The following is an 18,128-nucleotide window of genomic DNA, read 5'->3' on the forward strand; positions in this document are numbered from 1 at the left end:
TGCTCTCCCTGCCAAGTGAGCTCTGCTGCAAGAGAATCTGGCCTGCAAACGTTCCGGGCCTTACTTCTGGGGTTTTCTATCTCTTGACAGGGGCCCCAGCTGGGACACGAATCTCTCCGGACAGCATGGTGTGACTGTTCACAACCTCCTCAGTGAGCTCTACGGGAAAGCCGGCCTGAACCAGGAGTGGGGTTTGATTCGCTACATCTCTGGCCTGCTCAGGAAGAAAGTGGAGGTGCTGGCTGAGGTCAGAGCCACTGTGCGGGCTGTCTGTCTGTCCTTTCTAGCCCCATGCCCTCTTCCTGTTACGAAAGCTGGAGACAAGCACCCCTTCTTTGTGAAGGAAAGCAGTTATTTAATATATAGATGAAGTGGCCCTCTCTCCCAGCCTCCCACTGCTCTTGAAAGATGAGCAGAGGAAACGAAATTGAAGTGGATTAGTTTTGTTCCTCTTAGCTGCAGATAAAGGTTTCCCAATAAATAAAACAAAAATGCTCTGTGGCACCCTCTTAAGTAGAGCTCTCTTATTTCTGTATACCCACAGTATAATCATCATTAATATTGTAACCCTAAAGCCCTGCAAAAATCCAGAACCACTTTCTAAGACATTAAAGTTCATTGTTATAGTAAGGTGATAGTATTTATTATATGTGAATAATGGGGAAACTGATAATTTAGGACTATAATATAGTCATTAACCCTTAATATCGGTATCTTGGGACTCATGACAGCCCATCTCCTTTGTGGCATATCAGGGAATCCAATGTGTTTGCTACAGTGGATGGCCACTAAATACCCACTAATGGGCCTTGCAGAGTTGGTCCCGGGGCCACATTTTGGAGACACAAAGATCAAGGGGGCTCAGCCCTGCCCAGGTTGCTCAGTCTGGGGTCTATGTATGAATTTTTCTAATAAATGGAAACATGGGCCATAAAGTTTGTAAAGGTAAATTTATGATCTTATTGGCAGTACCCTTCCCCTTTGGCTTTGCTAATCTCCCTCTCCCCCTCCCTTCTTTCCTCTCTCATCCTCTCTCCCTCCCTCACTCCCTCTCTCTCCCCTTTTCCCTCTTTCCGTCTCTCCCTCCATTTTTCCCTCTTTCCCTCTCTCCTTCCATTTTTCCATCTCCCTCCCTGTCCCCATCTCCTTCTCCCTTTCCCTCTCCCTCTGTCTCTCTCCATCACTATTTCTCCTGAATGAGTAGGCCTGCACAGACCTACTCTCACACCAGAAGCAGCTCACAGTGGGCCTACCGCCCGAGCCCCGGGAGAAGATCATCTCTGCGTAAGTCTTCAACCTGGGGGCCTCAGGTTGGAGAGGGTGGCGCGGGGAAAACATCGGTTCCATCCACTGTTCAGAAAGAGGGTCTTTTTAAAGTCACTGTCACTCTGGAACTTCCAGCAGGAAAATAAGCATCTTCCACTGAGGGCAGGGAGGCACCACTCAGGCATCTTTCATGGTATTTGTGTCCTGATGCTTCTCCCTAGGCCCCTTCCCCCCGAGGAGCTCACAAAACTCATCTACGAAGCCAGCGGGCAGGACATCAGCATTGCTGTCCTCACACAGGTCAGCTGGCCGGAGAGGGGCAGGGCCGCGGCCTTCTCCGGGCTACGGGGGACTCTGCCACCACGCGGTATCTGAAACACTTGTGTCCGTGTGTGTGCGTCAGGAGATTGTGGTGTACTTGGCGATGTACGTCCGGGCACAGCCCAGCCTCTTCGTGGAGATGCTCAGACTCCGGATTGGGCTCATCATTCAGGTGATGGCCACAGAGCTGGCGCGGAGCCTGAATTGTTCAGGTACGGAGCGTGCGCAGACGCTCCAGAGGCTCGCTGAGCCTCCCCAAGCCCTTTACCCACCCTGGGAGCCCCACGCAAGTACTCTGGAACCTGGGCTTCCGAGCCTTTGAGCGTGCTTCCGCTTTCCCAGGTTCTCTCATTTACATGTCAGTTCGCCAGGCCATCCAGCCCAGGGTGCTGAATTTCATGTCAGGGAGAATGAGGCACTGGAATCTTCTGCCCTCCTTACTGTAGCTCCTTGCAGGAGATGTCCTCCCCCATTTAATCACACCTCCACTGGGAGAAATCCTACCAATTGAAATGTGTAAATCAGCTGCAAGATGTGTTCCAGCACTGGGATCATCACAGTGGGAAAAAGATGCATCTGAGAGCTAATAAAACACACAATTTCAACAGTAGCATTTAGAATCACCAAGGATCAGTACATGTCAGCCCTGAAGCAGTGGTGAGGTAATCCTGAGCAGGGAGACCCGCCCCAGCGTCCTCTGTCACCTCCCCAAGGCCCACCCAACTCTACCTTCACCTGTTATGAGCCCTGTGTCTGGGACACTTACAGGATATTTGTTTCTAGGAGAGGAAGCTTCTGAAAGTTTGATGAACCTCAGCCCTTTTGATATGAAAAATCTTCTGCATCATATTCTGAGTGGAAAAGAGTTTGGCGTTGAAAGAAGCAGTAAGTAAACGCTCATTTTACCTCTGTGGGGAGGGGACAAGAGGGCCTGATGGATGTGTCCCAGAGTCACCTGTTAGTGCTTCATTTATATACAAATCGACATCACTAATTGCGATTCGGGACATATTGTATGAGGGTAAGGTTCCTGCTTTACCAAGATGGACAGAGTCCTAGGTGCAAGGCTCCAACTTGTCAGGCTCTGTGACCCTCCTTGACTTACCGGGAGAGCTGTGACCGCACGTGGGCATGGTGTGCACACCTCTGCACCCTGGCCTGCTGCCTTCCTCCTTCTGCCAGATCCAGGTACTATCACTTGTGCACCAGTGTTAGGAGGGGTGAGGTGACTAGGGAGTCAGGATGGAAGGGCTGTCTTTTCCAATCACCTGTGCCCGCCTTTGGTTTAGGCGGAAATGTCCTCCACCAGATCCTGGTCCCCTTCATGGGGCAGGAGAAGAGCCCTCTGCAACCTCACAGCACCTCTTGCTGAGTCAGTTTGCTTTGTCCCTGTGTGGCCTGCTCAGTGTTTCTCTGTACCGGAACCCTGTTTGCAGTGCTAGGAAGTATAATCACCCAACTCCTGGTGGAATTCTGTTCTCAAATGCTCCCTAATTATAATTAAAGCAATTATCATTTCTCCTCATGATAAAGCAAAATGAATGATTTGCAGACGCATTTGTGAATTTATTTCCTGAAGCCAGAAAAATGCAGTGTGGGCTGTCATTCTTTTTATTTAATAAGAAGGACATTGGGTACTTCATGTTTGTCCCCCAGGGTGTGCACCAGCCCGCTAACAAAGACGCATCATGCAATCAGATGGGTTTGCGTGGCTTTTCTCCTTTCCTAAAGGAGGACTGCTCAAGATCTTTTTCCAAAAGTAACTTTCAGTTCTTTCAAATGCTCAGTCCTTGAAATGTAAATATACAAGATAAATATTTAATGTGTTCTGCTCATCAAAATGACGTACATGCTTGGACACAGATAATTACTAAAAATTTGTTATTAGATATAAAGCCATAGATGCTTACAAAACTAGGAACAGAATAATGTCACTTGAAAGCCATAAGTATGTCTAATTGCAAGCAAGGCCAGAGGAGGTCCTGTCTCTGGACAGATAACATCATTTGTTCATTGTCCTTTGTAATTGTCCAATTTTTATAAATTTGGAAACTCAAATTGTCTTAGAATTTTGATTAAACCTTGACATGTCTGAGATAATATTTCAAGCTAGTTCTCACCCCATGCAGGCCCCACTGTAGAGTCCCAGACCCCTTTGGCGTCTGTTTTCCACTTTCCTGGTGTCCCTCCTCCCTCTCCGGCTAATCACTGCGTTTCCTTTGTGGGTTCCTCCCTCTCTGCTGTCCTTTACATGTGAGTGGCCCCTGGCTCCTTATTTTTTCTATTCCTCCACTCCCATGGCTTCAGGGGTGGGTTGGGGGAGGAGAGTGGGGTGTATAGGGGATGCTGCCTGAGGACGTGACCTTTGAGGTGGGCCTGCAGAAGGGAAGGATGTGCTGGGCAGTGGGGACAGAGCTAGGCCTGGAAGGATTCCAAGTGGGCAGTGACATGATCACACTTGCCTTTTAGAACAATCACTGTGACCACAGCACGGAGAACCGATTAGTGGGGGCACGGCCACAGATAGGTGGGAGTCCCGAGGCTGCTGCAGCAGGTTGGAAGTGAGGTGATGGAGGCCTCCTTGCCCCTTCTGTGATGGCAGCAGCGCCCCAACCATCAGGCAGCCACGTCTCTCCACCTCCAGCCTTTGGTTGGCTTGTTCTCCCAGGGCTTCCCTCTCTAGCCCCAAAGCCCCTTAATTTGGGTGGCCTGTTTTCTACAAGGAAGGTGTGCTTTTGGAGAAGTAAAAAAATTACTTTTAAAAATATCCAATTCATGAAACGGTTTATGGCCAGTCGGTGTTTTCTGCTTAAGCAATGTTCATGCTCATTCGTTCACTCGAACGCATATTGAGCCCGGGCTGTGTAACAGATACAGTTCCAGGTGCTGGAAACAGCACTGGCCAGGGCAGATGAGGCCTCCTCTAAAGAGTTTAACATTGAGTCGGGGAGGGAAATGTGGATAAAAATACACACATCACACGTATTCATTACTCAGGGTGGATGCTGTACACTTTCTAAGAACCACATGTGTTTCCCCTCTAGTGCGGCCTATCCATTCCTCTACGTCCAGCCCTGCCATCTCCATCCATGAGGTGGGACATACTGGAGTCACCAAAACCGAGAGGAGTGGCATTAACAGGCTGAGGAGTGAGATGAAACAGGTGAGAAGAGCTCTCGGCGGTGGCAGCAGCAGCAATACCAGGAGAGAAGTGGTTTTCCTACCTGGGCTCACCTCAGAAAGTGATAGAAACCCAGAGCATGCAGGGTGAAGCCCGCTCTCTTTGTAGAGGATGTGAGATCCCTTCTGTCCTGCAATCTGAACATAGTCTGTACCTAGATATCCCAGAGCCCCTCGCGTGCCCCCACACGTGCTCATCCTTAACTGTATCATGTTCTATGAACATTCCAAAAAATGCCCTTCCCCATGTTTTCCTGTTGCCAGACCTCTTTCGAGTGAGCCACAGCCATTTAAAAAGTAGAGTTGTGTAAAAAAGTAACTAACTATATCATCTCTTCATCAAATATGTCCTTCAAATAAAATAGCAGAGGAATCCAGAAATAGAATGGAATGCTCATGATACCTGTATTTTTCACCAGCCACAGGTATCTCTTTTCTTTGTTCACCTTTATTTAATTCACATAAATTCCTTCTGAACTGACCCCACAGCACTGCAAGTCAACAGGTTTGCAGTCCTACTGTGTTCGTACTATGCTAGGACTTGACCATGATCTCGAAAATAAGACCTAGCCCGACCATCAGCTCTAATGCATCTTTTGGAGCAAAAATTAATATAAGACCCAATATTATATTAGGTTATATTACATTACATTATATTATGTAAGACTCAGTCTTATTTTACTATAAGACCGGGATAGTAATGTAATATATAATATAATATAATATAATATAATATAATATAATATAATATAATATATAATATAATGTAATGTAATGTAATGTAATATAATATAATATAATAATGTAATGTAATATCGGGTCTTATATTAATTCTATAGTAAAATAAGACCCGGTCTTATACTAATTTTTGCTCCTAAAGATGCATTAGAGCTGATTGTCCAGCAAGTTCTTTTTTTCCGGGAAACAAGGTAGCGTTTCCTTCTACCCATGAGCTGCAGTGAGAAGTGCTCTTCGGTTTTCTTCTCCATTTCAAATGATGACCCACTAGATCAAGGCGCTAATGGGTCACAACCTGCAGTTGGACCGATCAATGCTTCCCTGGGTTGTCCAGAGGGTGAGAGAAGTAGCAAGTCATCCTTTATTCGAAACTGGTTTTTGTTTATTTCCTGATGTATTTTTACTTTCAGATGACTAGACGATTTAGTGCTGATGAACAGGTGAAACATCTCTGTCTTGTCTCATCCTTTACTGTCTGTGTGTGCTTCATGTTCTGTCTGGCTTGAGTGTGGAAAGTGAGGCTGTGAATAGAGAGTGAGCACGTGGAGAACTGTTCTTCCCATCAAACAGGCTTGGGTGGGGGTGTCTCCACAGCTGGAATAGGCAGAGTGCTGGATTTAAAAGCGGGAGAAATGGCCTTGTCCCATGCCTTTACATAAAATCCGTTTATCAGACTCTTGGCTTTTGCAGGATACTTTGTGAAAGAGATGGACCCGAGCTCTGCCTCGGCAGGAGTTTCTGTTCAGAAAAACGGAAAATAAGTAGGGAAAAGTAAGATGTGGTCATTGATTATATTGGTAGAAAGAATACTGCTATTTCTGTCCCCAGATTGCCTGGTTGGAGACTTAACCCTGGAAGGAAAAACTGTAAGGCTACTGTTCTTTTATATCACGCTCGTGCCATGCTGCCTCCTCCTTCCTCCAGAAAATTAGAGTCGCGTTCCTAATGACTGAATGTCTCGATGACTGAGAGCGCGGAGAGGTTTCGGATAATGACATGCAGACTCTCTGTTGTCCCAGCGTAAAGCACACGTGCTCTCTTATTTGAACTTATGCTCTTTCCAAGTAAAGAACAGACTTTCCAAACATGTTCCTTTGCCAGCCACTTGATGGCACCGTTCCTCCGGTTACCCACATCCTCAGGATGGCTGACCGCGGGGGAATATGGGTGGTTCCCTGCGCCTCCATTTAATGTCGTCCTTTCATATTATGCGGACAAAATGATCACCTTTCTTCTTTGATGGGTCGAGATTCAGTTAGCCAGTACAAGTTTTGTATTTGGCCACTTCCATCAAGTAAACCTATTTTCTCTATCCAAAATTTAATAGATGCCATGGCATTTTAGATGTCTGTTCACTTTTGCAGGAACACCGTGCCTGGGTACGTGTGTGTGCGCAGGCACTATCCCCACGCAAAATAAGGGTGCATTCTAGATTTTTAGGTGAAGAAATACTTATCTGGCCAAAGGTCATCAGCCTGATCTTCTTCGTTCATTTAACAAATATCTATTGAATGACAATAGGTGCCAGATCTCTGTAGATTGTCACAACTCTTAACATAAAAGATTAGCATTTCATGGCTGTGGCTTTGGAAAATCAATTGGGTCGTAACTTGATGAGGTACCCTCCCCATATGACTAGAATGTGGTACCATTTCATAGTGAGAGAAAGAGCATTTCCCAAGTTCATTGCCCTGCCCTGCTGATCTGTTTGCTTGGTTGGTGAGTAAGGACTTCTGTCTGCCCCCATCCTCTGCAACTTCTTTACGCAGGTGTTCTCCATGCTGCTCTATACTCCTCTCTGTTTGCGTCTTTTGGTGTCACTGCATATGACTGAATGGACTCTCTTTGTCTTGTAGCTCTTTTCCGTGAGCCAGGCCGTGTCCAGCAGTGCACATTGCTCCAAGTCTATGGTAAACCATGCGTCCCAACCGTTGTCCTTCTTACTGCCACTTCCTTGGTGGTGGTGACTTGATTTCTTGTTGCCCTTCTCGTGCTCCCACCTCATCTTTAACTCCCAAAGATTTGAACAGGTTCCAGTGTTTTCATTTGACTGCCATTATGAGGAGAGTGTAGAAAGAAAGCCGAGAAATTCTTGAACTGAGCTTTGTTTGGCCAGGAGCTCCCGGATACTTTGAGGCAGCTTTTCTGTGCCTGTATTGAGCCACAGTGGTGAACTATTACCCACACGTGCCGATTAGCACTCTACTCATAATGCACTGCTTGGCGTGAGGCCTCAGACCTAGTGGATGATTAGGAGGTGCTCCGACTGCAGAGGCGAGTCTGAATCTTCCTCCCGAAATGAGGAGAAAACCAGCTGAGTCATTGATGAGTGCAGCTGTAATTACTTTTATTTGTATCTAATTGTTGCCATATTTAAATGGCAGTAATGAGCCCAATGGAATAACCCAGCCTAACAGCCTTTTCAAAATAAGATCTGATGAAGTCGCAATGAGTCCATAGAGAACACTCCTGCCTCCTGCCCTGCTAGTATGCTTAATATTTGGATTTCATTTTCAAACCTTTAAATTTGATGGTGCACATTGAGAAATGAAACTACCAGGTAGCCCAGAAGAAAGGTAATGTGTAAGGATGAAGGTCATTATCCCTTTCCCACCTGGAGACCATGCGTTTAGAGCCCATCTATAGGAAGAAGGCAGGCCTGGAGCCTTGCTGCAGGGAGGGGTTGTAGCATGGCCGCACCAGGCCTGCTGCTGGGGCCAGATCTCCAGTCCCCCACTGAGAGCCTCTCTGAGCCTCGTCTGCCTCCATCGTGGTAGGGCCTGCCAAGACCAGAGCAGAACCACTGGCCCTGCCCCAGCGCTTCCCTCATGGAGGCAAGTCCAGCCTCAGGCGAGGAGGTGAGCAGGAGATGACGCCCTCTCAGCTTTTCCTCAGCAAAGCATGTGTTCCTGGCTTGGAGGCAGCCATTGCCCCCAATCAAGATAAAGCTCTGTGCTGAAAACAGGCAGAGTAGAGAACAGATGGAAAAGGACCGGTGGATATACCATACTCTCTGAGGTCCCCACTACTAAATGTGGATCTCCAGCCACTCCAGACCCTCCCCCACCCCATGTTATGTATGGGGCTCTCTGTGGCACCTGCACTGTGAGAAGGTGACTACCATTTCTCTGTGGCACTGCAGAAGGGAAGTGGGCACTTTGGCATTGTCTCCCTGGCCTGCCGTACCTCTGGGGGACTCATGTCCTCCGAGAGCCCAGTGGCTCTCTCTAGGCCCTCCCACAGCAATACGAGAAGGCCTTGGCAGTGACAGCTGACCTCCCTGAGCACTTACCACCAGCCGGGTGCGTTCTTGGGGTTTCCTACATCTTCATTCAATGAGTGCCCCTGGCCAGCTCCCTGAAGCGGTCCGAATGTGTCCCCCAGCCCTGTGCAGATGAGACCCAGAGCTACTGTCAGGCTGAGGGATTGCTGCAGCCACTGTTGAGCTGGGATTCTGAGGTGACCCCAGAGCCCACACCCGTACCTTTTCAGCCTCCCAGTCAGGTCGGGGTCCTTGCTACTGCACTATGTCGTGGGGCCGGGCAGAGTGCATGGAACAAGTTCAGTAACCAAACTGGTACGTGACAGAGTTAATCCAGCTTTAAGAAACGGCCCAGGTAGAAAGAAGGAACCATGTTCCTCTCGGGGCAGGTGGCGATCTGGTCTTTCGATCGCCAGAGCAACTCTGCCGCACCGGCTCTGAGGCTTCTGAAGGCCATGCGCTGTCTGTCTTGCAGAGGCCCAGCACCCCGTCCTCGCCCACTGGCACATCATCGTCAGACTCAGGTGGGCAGCACATTGGCTGGGGGGAGCGGCAGGGCCAGTGGCTGCGCAGGAGGAGGCTGGATGGGGCCATCAACAGGGTGCCTGTGGGATTCTACCAGAAGGTGTGGAAGATCCTTCAGAAGGTAAGCTTGGTCTTGGGGCTGGGGGACACACGCTCCCAGGGAAATGAACCAACCCCCCTTACTCCCTCTGTGGGGTGTGGTGGCACCGATAGGTATCATCAAGTAGCATGTGGCTGTAGAACAAGCCAACACATAGCCCCCAACCTTGGGTAGCCCACAGCCTAGAGCAGGCTTGCCCTACCTTGGCACCACTGACATAGGGGGCTGGGGAATTCTTTTCTGTGGGGGACTGTCGTGTGCATTGTGGGACGTTTGGCAGCATCTCTGGCCTCCACCCACTAGATGCCAGTAGCATCCCCCCCCCCCCAGTTATGACAACCAAAAATGTCTCCAAATATTGCCAAGTGTTCCCTGACCTGCAAATGACCCCTGGTTGAGAACCACTGGCTGGAACCACAGCAAGTTAGATAAGGTGGCAGGCCAGGTTGTGTGGGACCACCTTTGACATATTAGGAACGTAGAAAAGTCAGAAGATAGACAAGAACCAGAGAAGGTAGGGAAAGCTTTGGATGAAAACAACATGACATAGAGGATCCAGAACAGCCCCCAGTCCTTAGGCTCCTGCACGTTCAGGCACACGTGGCGTCCACGCCGTTCAGCGACATGATCAGGTCTTGAGGAAAAAAAGCAATGGAGAGCTTCCAGTCTGACTCCGGGTCCTAGGTGCCCTGAAGGCACAAGCCCCCCATGCCCTGGGCTGCCTCTGCTTCCCCACCTAGAGAACAGGGATCTGAAACCCACTCTCTTTAGCCAACTGCCCACTACACCTGTGGCCACCAGATAGGACTGCATTTCCCGGCTCCCTGGGGCTGTGAAAATCTCCACAGAGCTCATCAGAAACATGTAAGGTGACAGCCAGAGAAGGCACTGCACGCACCTGAGCAAGGGAGAGCCCAGCCCGATCACCTGTTGGTCTCTGCACCCACATTCTGTCCACCTCCCACATCAGCCCCGCAGCATTTGTCTCCCTGGGTCCCACTAGAAGGACAGTCTGCCTCAGTTCAAAGCTTCTGTGCAAACCAGAAACCATGGGCAGGACTGATTTTTTTTCATAAGCTGTTTTGTTAGCTTATTTCACAGCAGGAGAGGAGAGAAAAGTCACCCCAAACATCAAATACGACAAGCCCCTTTCCAAAGCCACAAGAGCACTCTGCTGCGGTATTTCTGTGGCAGGGCCTGGTAGGGAGCCTGTGGCCTCTCTGCTGTGTGGGGACCACTGCCTTCCTGACCGGGCTGGGCACGGGGAGGTCAGCACAGTCCCTGTCCTCATGCAGCTGGCTCTCAGTCTCCATGCACGAGCAGAGCCCTCAGAGCCCCCCAAGGCCCGTGGTTCTCCATTCTCCGCCTCTTGTCAAGAGGCACGAGTGTTTGCTGCCTCTCCATCCTCAGCCCCCCAGGGACAGGGGTGGGCAGCTGCTGCCGGCCAGGGCACTGGGATTTAGAAGGCAGCCAATTAGATTAGAACAAACTGTTCCTAGAAAATCTCCCCACTCTTCCTGGGGCATCACACGCTTCCATCCGGACTCCCACTGGCTCAATACCAAGACACTTTTATGAAAATGCAGCATTTTGTATCGAGTCGACGCTTGATATTTATATACATGGGTGTGCATGTGCTCAAGCTTTTTGTGATTGGTGCTTATTATAGAAATCTCAAAAATAGATGCCTGCAAAGGCACAGAAGTACACTTCGCCAGTAAGAGCCATGAAAATCTCCCTTTATGTGGTACCAAATGAGGCCTCTCAGCCAAGTGAAATGTAGAGCTTCCACAGAGGAGGACCCAGCAGCTCCCTGGGGCATTGTTCACGCGAGATCTGAAACATGCCTGCTGCTTCCCTAGAATTGTTGCATCGAAAACAGCCTGTGGGCAGTGAGAACAGCTCTCTAAAAATAAATGACAGTCTGGCATGTTCCGGCCCTCGTGCAGGTTTCCAAGGCAGAGCAACTTGAGTATGTGTGCATACTTGTCAATTACATTCTGGAATCTGACTGAAATGTGATGTGTGTATTCTGTCTCCAGTGCCATGGTCTTTCCATCGATGGTTATGTGCTCCCGTCCTCAACGACACAAGAGGTACGATGGGAAAAACTCAAACGCTGTCCTACCACCGTTTTCACCAAGTGCTGTATTTCGTGGATTCTGACCACTCATGCTTCTTTGAAGCTTCTTACATACAGACAGGCCATTTTATAGGTCCGATCTTTTTAGCCACTCAACCCTCAAATTTTGCAAAGTTTCTCTCCTGCACTTATTAGCATCACCTTTTGTCTTTCTCCTCAGCAACAGTATTTCTGACTGTCAAGGTCTTTAGATTTTCCCCATAGAACCCTATTAAGAGAAAAGAGCAAAGCTGCATGTCAGACATGGGCCCACGTGCAGTCTCCTCTGCCCCTCTTTCCACTGACCTCAGACGTCTTCCCTGGTTTCTTTTCCCCTAGTCATTCTTTTACCAATTGATGTTTTAGTTTTTACCCTGCCCCAGGCACCATGCCACATGCCACAGGAATGATGAGGAAGAAAGATAAATAAGAAATGGTCCCTTCCCCCTGGAAGTCACAGTAATAGGTAAATAAAGCTAGGACAAGGCCGACTGCCTCCCAGAGCAGAGCCATCTGCCGCCTGCTCTAGAAGATTCCTGCTGGCAGAATCAGAACAGTGGCCAGACAGGAGGCAGCATTTAAGCTGAACCCAGAGCCCAGTGGGCGCTGCGCTCAGGTTGCCCACAGGACTGCGTCCATCCTGGCTCACTCCTGACCCGCTGCGGGTCCCTTTGGCAGATGACCCCACAGGAGATCAAGTTTGCTGTCCACGTTGAGTCGGTGCTCAACCGCGTGCCCCAGCCCGAGTACCGGCAGCTGCTGGTGGAGGCCATCATGGTGCTGACGCTGCTCTCGGACACGGAGATGAACAGCATTGGGGGCATCATCCATGTGGACCAGATTGTGCAGATGGCCAACCAGCTGTTCCTGCAGGACCAGGTGGGTGTGCCCGGGCCTGCCCAGTTGCCCCACAGCTGAGGTGGGGACAGAGGTAGGGAAGCCAGCTTGGGTGGCATTTATCTCTATCAAGGCTAGAGATTCTGTGTCCAATAGGAAAGAATGTTCTCGAGCAAAGAAAATGTCATCACAGATGGTGAAAATGTCAACCATTTGGTGAGAAAACAGCACAGTGGCCACTTGGGAAATATAGAGACCTTTGGAGATAGGCCCATTTCAGCATAGGTTTTAGTGCAAACACCACCCTTGCTCATATATGTCCTTGAGTAAACAAAACCACTTACTCTGCACCCAGAGTCGCATTAGGAAAAGCCGTGCTCTCATTAAGGTCAGTGATACCCTGCGAGCTGGCTCACGTGGGAACCCAGTACAGTGCCCGGAGCAGGCACCATTGGCTCTCCTGCCCCAGGCCTGGAGCTCTTCTCCACAGGCCGTGGGCCTTAGCATGCAGTTATCACAGGCTACGAGAACGAACTCTACTCATTCTTTACCTCTTCCTTTTCCTGCTGCAGATGTCAACTGGAGCCATGGACACTCTCGAGAAAGACCAAGCCACAGGCATTTGCCACTTTTTTTACGACAGTGCTCCAAGTGGGGCTTATGGGACAATGACCTACCTAACAAAGGCAGTGGCTTCTCATTTGCAGGAATTGCTGCCCAATTCAGGCTGCCAGATGCAGTAGGGCCTCAGCCCTTTCTGAGTCTGTCACTTGCCCCGTAGCCTCACTGAAACTTTCTTCTGTTCCCCAAGATCCCCTGTGCTGTCACAAAAGCATGTCCCATCAGAAACACTGGCAAGGAAGAGATGGCAGTGACTGACATGAAACCACTGTTTGTCCAAGCCACGGAAAGAGACAAGGAGTCCTGTGCTCCCCCAAGGAGCGGCATGGGATTATTATCTAGGTTTGTTTTGCTGGAACATTTGTCACAGCATCTGGTCTCCTGGAGCCTGAGGAGGAAGTGGAAACTGGTGTCTTTTGAGTGCAGATTGAACTGAGAAGTAGCCTAAATTGGCTCTCACAGAGAGCTACGAAAATAGGTTTGATGAGCTAGTGCACATCTTAAAGATCCTTCCAGTAGCTACACAAGCAGACCTTGGCCAGGGGAACATCTTAACAGGATGCAGTCTGTCTATGGACCAAACTGTTTACCAAATAGAACAACTCTCTTTCTGTGGAAGTTTGCTTTTCTTGTGCCTTGCTTTTTTTCTTGGTCTCTTATTGTTTTATTGGCATAGCTACCTTCGTGTGACATAATTCTCTCTCACCAAGATGTCAAAAATTGCTCCCAGTTAACTTTGGCTCATGGTTTTCAAGGATTTTATCCTGGCCGCCCATAAATGATGGGTTTCTCCGGCCTTCTTCCTACATCTTCCGGAATCTAGCAAAACAAAAAACAATGGCAGGGAGGATCAAACTCGTCTTATAGTTGGGCCACCTGTTGTTTTGGGGCCAGAGCAGACAGGGAGTTCCTCTGGAAGGCCTGTGTCCCCCACCCCACCCCTGCATGGGGTGACTGCCCTGACAGGAGAGTGAGCGGTACCTCCCCCGAGCTCCAGGGACCCATGTGATGGGTGTGCAGCACCAGATGCCATGGAAATTGGTGGTGTGCTCCCGTAAAAGTACTGCTTCTTTCTTATGATAGAGCCAGGCTGGGTACCCATCCCTTCTTATGGAAGCACTGCCATCTTGATGCTCTCAGGTCACTGTGGTTGGGGGCCTTGACTGTAGAGGAACAAGGACAAATCCTGACAGGGCAGGGCCTCGCCAGGCTTTTGCCAATATCCTGGTGGATGGAGTTTCTCTCCAGGCATTGTCTTCCTTGGGGAGTGGGGGTTGGGGCGAGGGGGAAACCATTGTTGTTCTGGAAAACCTGGTGGCCACATGGTGAGAGCTCTGGCTGGTTAAGAGTGATGGGTTAGATTGTGACAACTCTGCCTGTGAACTGGGAACGTGGCCATTGGATCTTTGCTCGCAATTTTGCATGAAGGTGGAGAAAGCCGATGTGCTAGCTGCTTTTAAGGGACATCACCATGCCCGGCGCCCCTCAGAGTCAAGATGCAGTAAGCAGACTTTGTTCAGTCCAAGGCAAGTACTTTGCAGTTGCCCCGGGAGAGACAGTCTAGAACACGAGATTCGGTGTCCTTACCTGGGCTAGGTGGTCTTTAGGCACCATTCACCTGGGACGTCAATGCTTTTGTTTCCCATTTCTTCAAAACAACAGTACTTTCCTTGCTAAGGTACAAAGTAGTTATATAGAGGGAAAGGGCCTGGAATCTCAGCTTCTGCTCCAGGGGATGTCTGCATGCCCCTGTCCTCCCCTCATCCTTCTTCCTCCTCCCCATTAATGTCAGTATATATAAAACCCTTCTCGTATTACTGGATCCTCCCTTCATTTGTCACCACGTGTTGGGAAAGCGTTCTCTGTGCCAGGTGTGGGAATACAAAGAGAAATGAGATGTGATTTGGCACTTAAGGACCTTGCCCCAACAAGGAAAGCCATGCTTCAGTGTAGCGGGGGCAGTGTCAGAGAGCCAGACAAGATGTAGGACTGGGAAGGAGGGGCCTGCCCAGAGCACTGGCACTGGTGGGGCAGATCCCAGTGACAGTGGGGGCTCCATGCCCCGGAGCCCCCATGTCCGTGCCCCATCTTCCCTGGGAAGTCTGTTTGCTCCCATTTGCCTCTGAGGGTCCAGGGGGGTCATAGCCACCCAGGTTTCATAGTAGCATTTTCATTGCCTTTACTTTTCGTGTCCTTAAGACATGCTCGCCATAAGTAAGACTCCCTGGTGGACCAGTTCAGACACAGGTAATGTAGGAAAGGTACAAGCTGTGAAAGTCCCACTCGCTTTTTGGGAGAAGGCTCCAGAAGAGTTACAACCCTCCTAAATGAGCCAGGTGCTAATTTAGAACAATCCTCTGCCCATGGATGACGTGCAAAGTCACAGATGCTATGTTTGGGCTCACCAACCAAAGCAGGCCGGGAGAAGAGCCATAATAAGCAATTCAACCAAGCCTTCGATTCACTCTTTTGAAACTTCTTTCAAATGAAATCCTGAAATAGTACTGCGTTTCCACAGGCTTCAAGCTGTCAGCTTCAAAGAAGGAGAACAGGCTTCTGAGGTTTGATCCCTTGAGCGAGCAGCTGAGGCCCACGCAGCGAAGAGGAACAGATGTTGGAGGGGGGAGGTGGAGGCCGTCCTGACCATCCTGGCCTCTTCAGAGTGGGTTTCCCCCTGAGGAGGAAGAGGCTGCAGCACCAGGGGGCTCTGGGTGGGGGGGTGCCCTTTCCTAGCTCCCTCCTCAGAGCAGAGGCCAGTTTTGACCTTTGCTGGGGCTGGAGGCAGCATGTTCTGTCTCAGAGCCACAACAAACATTTCTTTTGACATCCTCCATTGAAAAGCAGCCAGCCACCCCACCCATTGCTCAGCCTGGTTTTGACCCGGGTGAATCCTCCAGCAAAGAGTAAGGTTCCGTCGCTGAGTCCGACTGGCCTTCTGTGGGGACAGAGTCCCAGAGAGCAGTTTCCAGGCTCTCGGCCTCACATGGAAAGGTGCTGGCTCGGGTAATAGGTGGCTGTCAGCTGTCAGTTGTAACCAGTTAGCCATTGGCCACTGATATAACTGCTGCGGCTGCACTGGTTGGTGAGTTGGTTGGTTGGCAGGCAGAGAAGCAGACAGCAGGTTGCAGGTCGTGTGATTCCAGCCTCCAGTGAGACTATGGTGGTATGACTCCCCTACCTATGGCTCCCTGGGTGTTCCTTTTTGGCCTCACCATGTCCTGCGTTCTTATGTGGGGAGCGGGAGCTGAGACCCTGCAGGCCACCTCGCACAACAAATGGCACAATGAGCAGGGTCTCCCGCATGACACCTTCCATCCCAGCTCTGACCTGGGCGAGTTATTTAGCCTCCGTGGGCCTCAGTTTGCCCATCTGGAAAATATGCAAGAGGCCTACAGAGTGGCATGAGAGTAAGCATGAGGGAATCACAGGGACCCCCCCGCCCAGTTGGGGACCAGGGGCTTCCTGTTTACAGGAAGCCAGATGTGCCCAACGGCAACTCAGCCAGGCTCTCCCGGCCATACCAGTGTCTCCTGAGGTGGGTGTCTGTCAGCTCAGCTTCTGCAACCCTTGTGAGGCACAGTGAATGGAAGGAGAGACTGTTATGCATTAGCTGCCTGGATAGAGAGGATGTAAATGCTCCCTTTGTAAGAGAAAAAAGACCAGAAGATCAGGACACAGGAGAAACAGTGTGTCAGTTGATTGATGCCATTTATTTCTGGACAAGAAGACAAGAAGCTCTACCTCCCTTGATGTAAGTTAGAGCAGAACCATCTCTCAGTTCTATTGATTTGCGTATAAGTCTGGCAAATAGCTTTTAGTCTTCTCTGTTTCCTTGTCAGAAGGTACAAAAGCCTCCCACCCCTCCCTTGGCGCCATTATCTTTCAAGGTGACTCATGCTTCTAAAGTCCCTGCCATCTGTTCTATGTGTCTCTGCACTTTGCATGGTCCCAGAATGCCTTCTGTTCTCTGGGACTTGGCCACTGATAGTTCTGCTTGTGAGGGGACAGTAAAGCCACTGTCATTCCCTTAAAGCCCCCTTGTCCTCCTCAGAAAGCCATTTGGGAAAAGCCATGTCCTTGAGTTACCAAGAGAGTTCTCTGAGGAAGGAGAAGACCTGAACTAGTAAGAGACTATTCTTGAGTCTAATGAACGGAGTGTTTGACTGATGGTCTGGAAGAGAGAAAAATTCCATCAGGAAACGTGTGTGTGTGTGTGTGTGTTTAAGGAACATATGTGCAATTTTGGCAAAAATGCCTTCTTAGAAGGATGGGAATAATTGGAACCAATGAACTCTGAAGTCATGTGATTTATCCTTCCGCCTGATTGCAATATGTCATCTATTCTGAAAAATAAATTGCTCAGAAAACATTTATTGTGCATTCATTGCTTGGCATGCAGAAATATGTAGTGTGGTAGGAGATGAAAAAAATGCCTCTTTCATTTGTGAAGACCTCTAAGGAAGGCGACTTCCCAGCGTCCTGTGGAAACATTCCTAGCACTGCTCTGCCAGGGCATCCACGCCTCAAACCGAAATCCTGAGCAGCTTTGGCCCGTCTCTCAGCGGGGGGCTGCCAGAGGCATCCACCTCCAGCTGGTGCACCTGAGGCGCCAGACTTTGCAAAGGGCACGGCTTTGGGTTGTCCACACGGGACCAAGCTGCATCTGAATTGGACACGGCTCAGTGATTGTGCTTCCACATCTCCTTTACTGAAAGAGCTTTCAAGATACAAACCCAGGATAGACACGCAAAGCAGACATCACAGTCATTGGTTCTCATCTTTCATGACTTCACTGTCACCCTCCGCCACTGTGTCACAGTTCTCATTTGCAAGTAACAGAAAGCAACTCTGGCTGCGTAGGAAATATGGTTCTTAAAGGATATCGGGTAAATCACATGGTAGCCAAGCTCGGCTCCCCGGCCAGGAACAAGGTCCCCTTGTCACTCCCAGGTGTTCCCAGGCTCACACCCTGGGGCTTACACCACAGATGCCCCCAAGCTGGCCACTGTCACTGGGATCATCGCCTCTGCTCTTTTCGAAACTAAATATAGTGGCTGCCACCTGTCACCAGAATGCATTGCACACAGCCGCTAGCTGTCAATTCCGTCTGGCAGGCGTGTTGTATCAACTGCGGGGGAAGGGCGGGTTGTTAGCGG

The 18,128-nt window shown here is 49.7% G+C and overlaps 1 protein-coding gene across 18 annotated transcripts in view; it reads left to right on the top strand.

The window, feature by feature from the left end:
* Positions 1-17,335, top strand: part of PHKA2 (phosphorylase kinase regulatory subunit alpha 2) — a 72,150-nt gene extending 54,815 nt beyond the window's left edge. For 6 of the 18 annotated variants that reach the window (XM_081043883.1, XM_081043874.1, XM_081043869.1 and 3 more), the window contains 11 exons: positions 91-247; positions 1,205-1,284; positions 1,567-1,799; positions 2,371-2,472; positions 4,632-4,750; positions 5,916-5,945; positions 7,362-7,415; positions 9,243-9,413; positions 11,435-11,488; positions 12,193-12,393; positions 12,924-17,335. In XM_081043883.1, coding sequence (XP_080900009.1) covers positions 91-247; positions 1,205-1,284; positions 1,567-1,799; positions 2,371-2,472; positions 4,632-4,750; positions 5,916-5,945; positions 7,362-7,415; positions 9,243-9,413; positions 11,435-11,488; positions 12,193-12,393; positions 12,924-13,094 — 1,372 coding nt within the window. In that variant the 3' untranslated portion in view covers positions 13,095-17,335. Of the gene's footprint in view, positions 1-90; positions 248-1,204; positions 1,285-1,487; positions 1,800-2,370; positions 2,473-4,631; positions 4,751-5,915; positions 5,946-6,333; positions 6,372-7,361; positions 7,416-9,242; positions 9,414-11,434; positions 11,489-12,192; positions 12,394-12,923 lie in introns of those variants that run through there. The other 12 variants (XM_081043870.1, XM_081043875.1, XM_081043878.1 and 9 more) reach the window with 7 other exon arrangements.
* The last annotated feature ends 793 nt before the right edge of the window (positions 17,336-18,128 follow it).

This window comes from Rhinolophus hipposideros (assembly GCF_964194185.1).
Source record: "Rhinolophus hipposideros genome assembly, chromosome: X".
NCBI classification, from domain to species: domain Eukaryota; kingdom Metazoa; phylum Chordata; class Mammalia; order Chiroptera; family Rhinolophidae; genus Rhinolophus; species Rhinolophus hipposideros.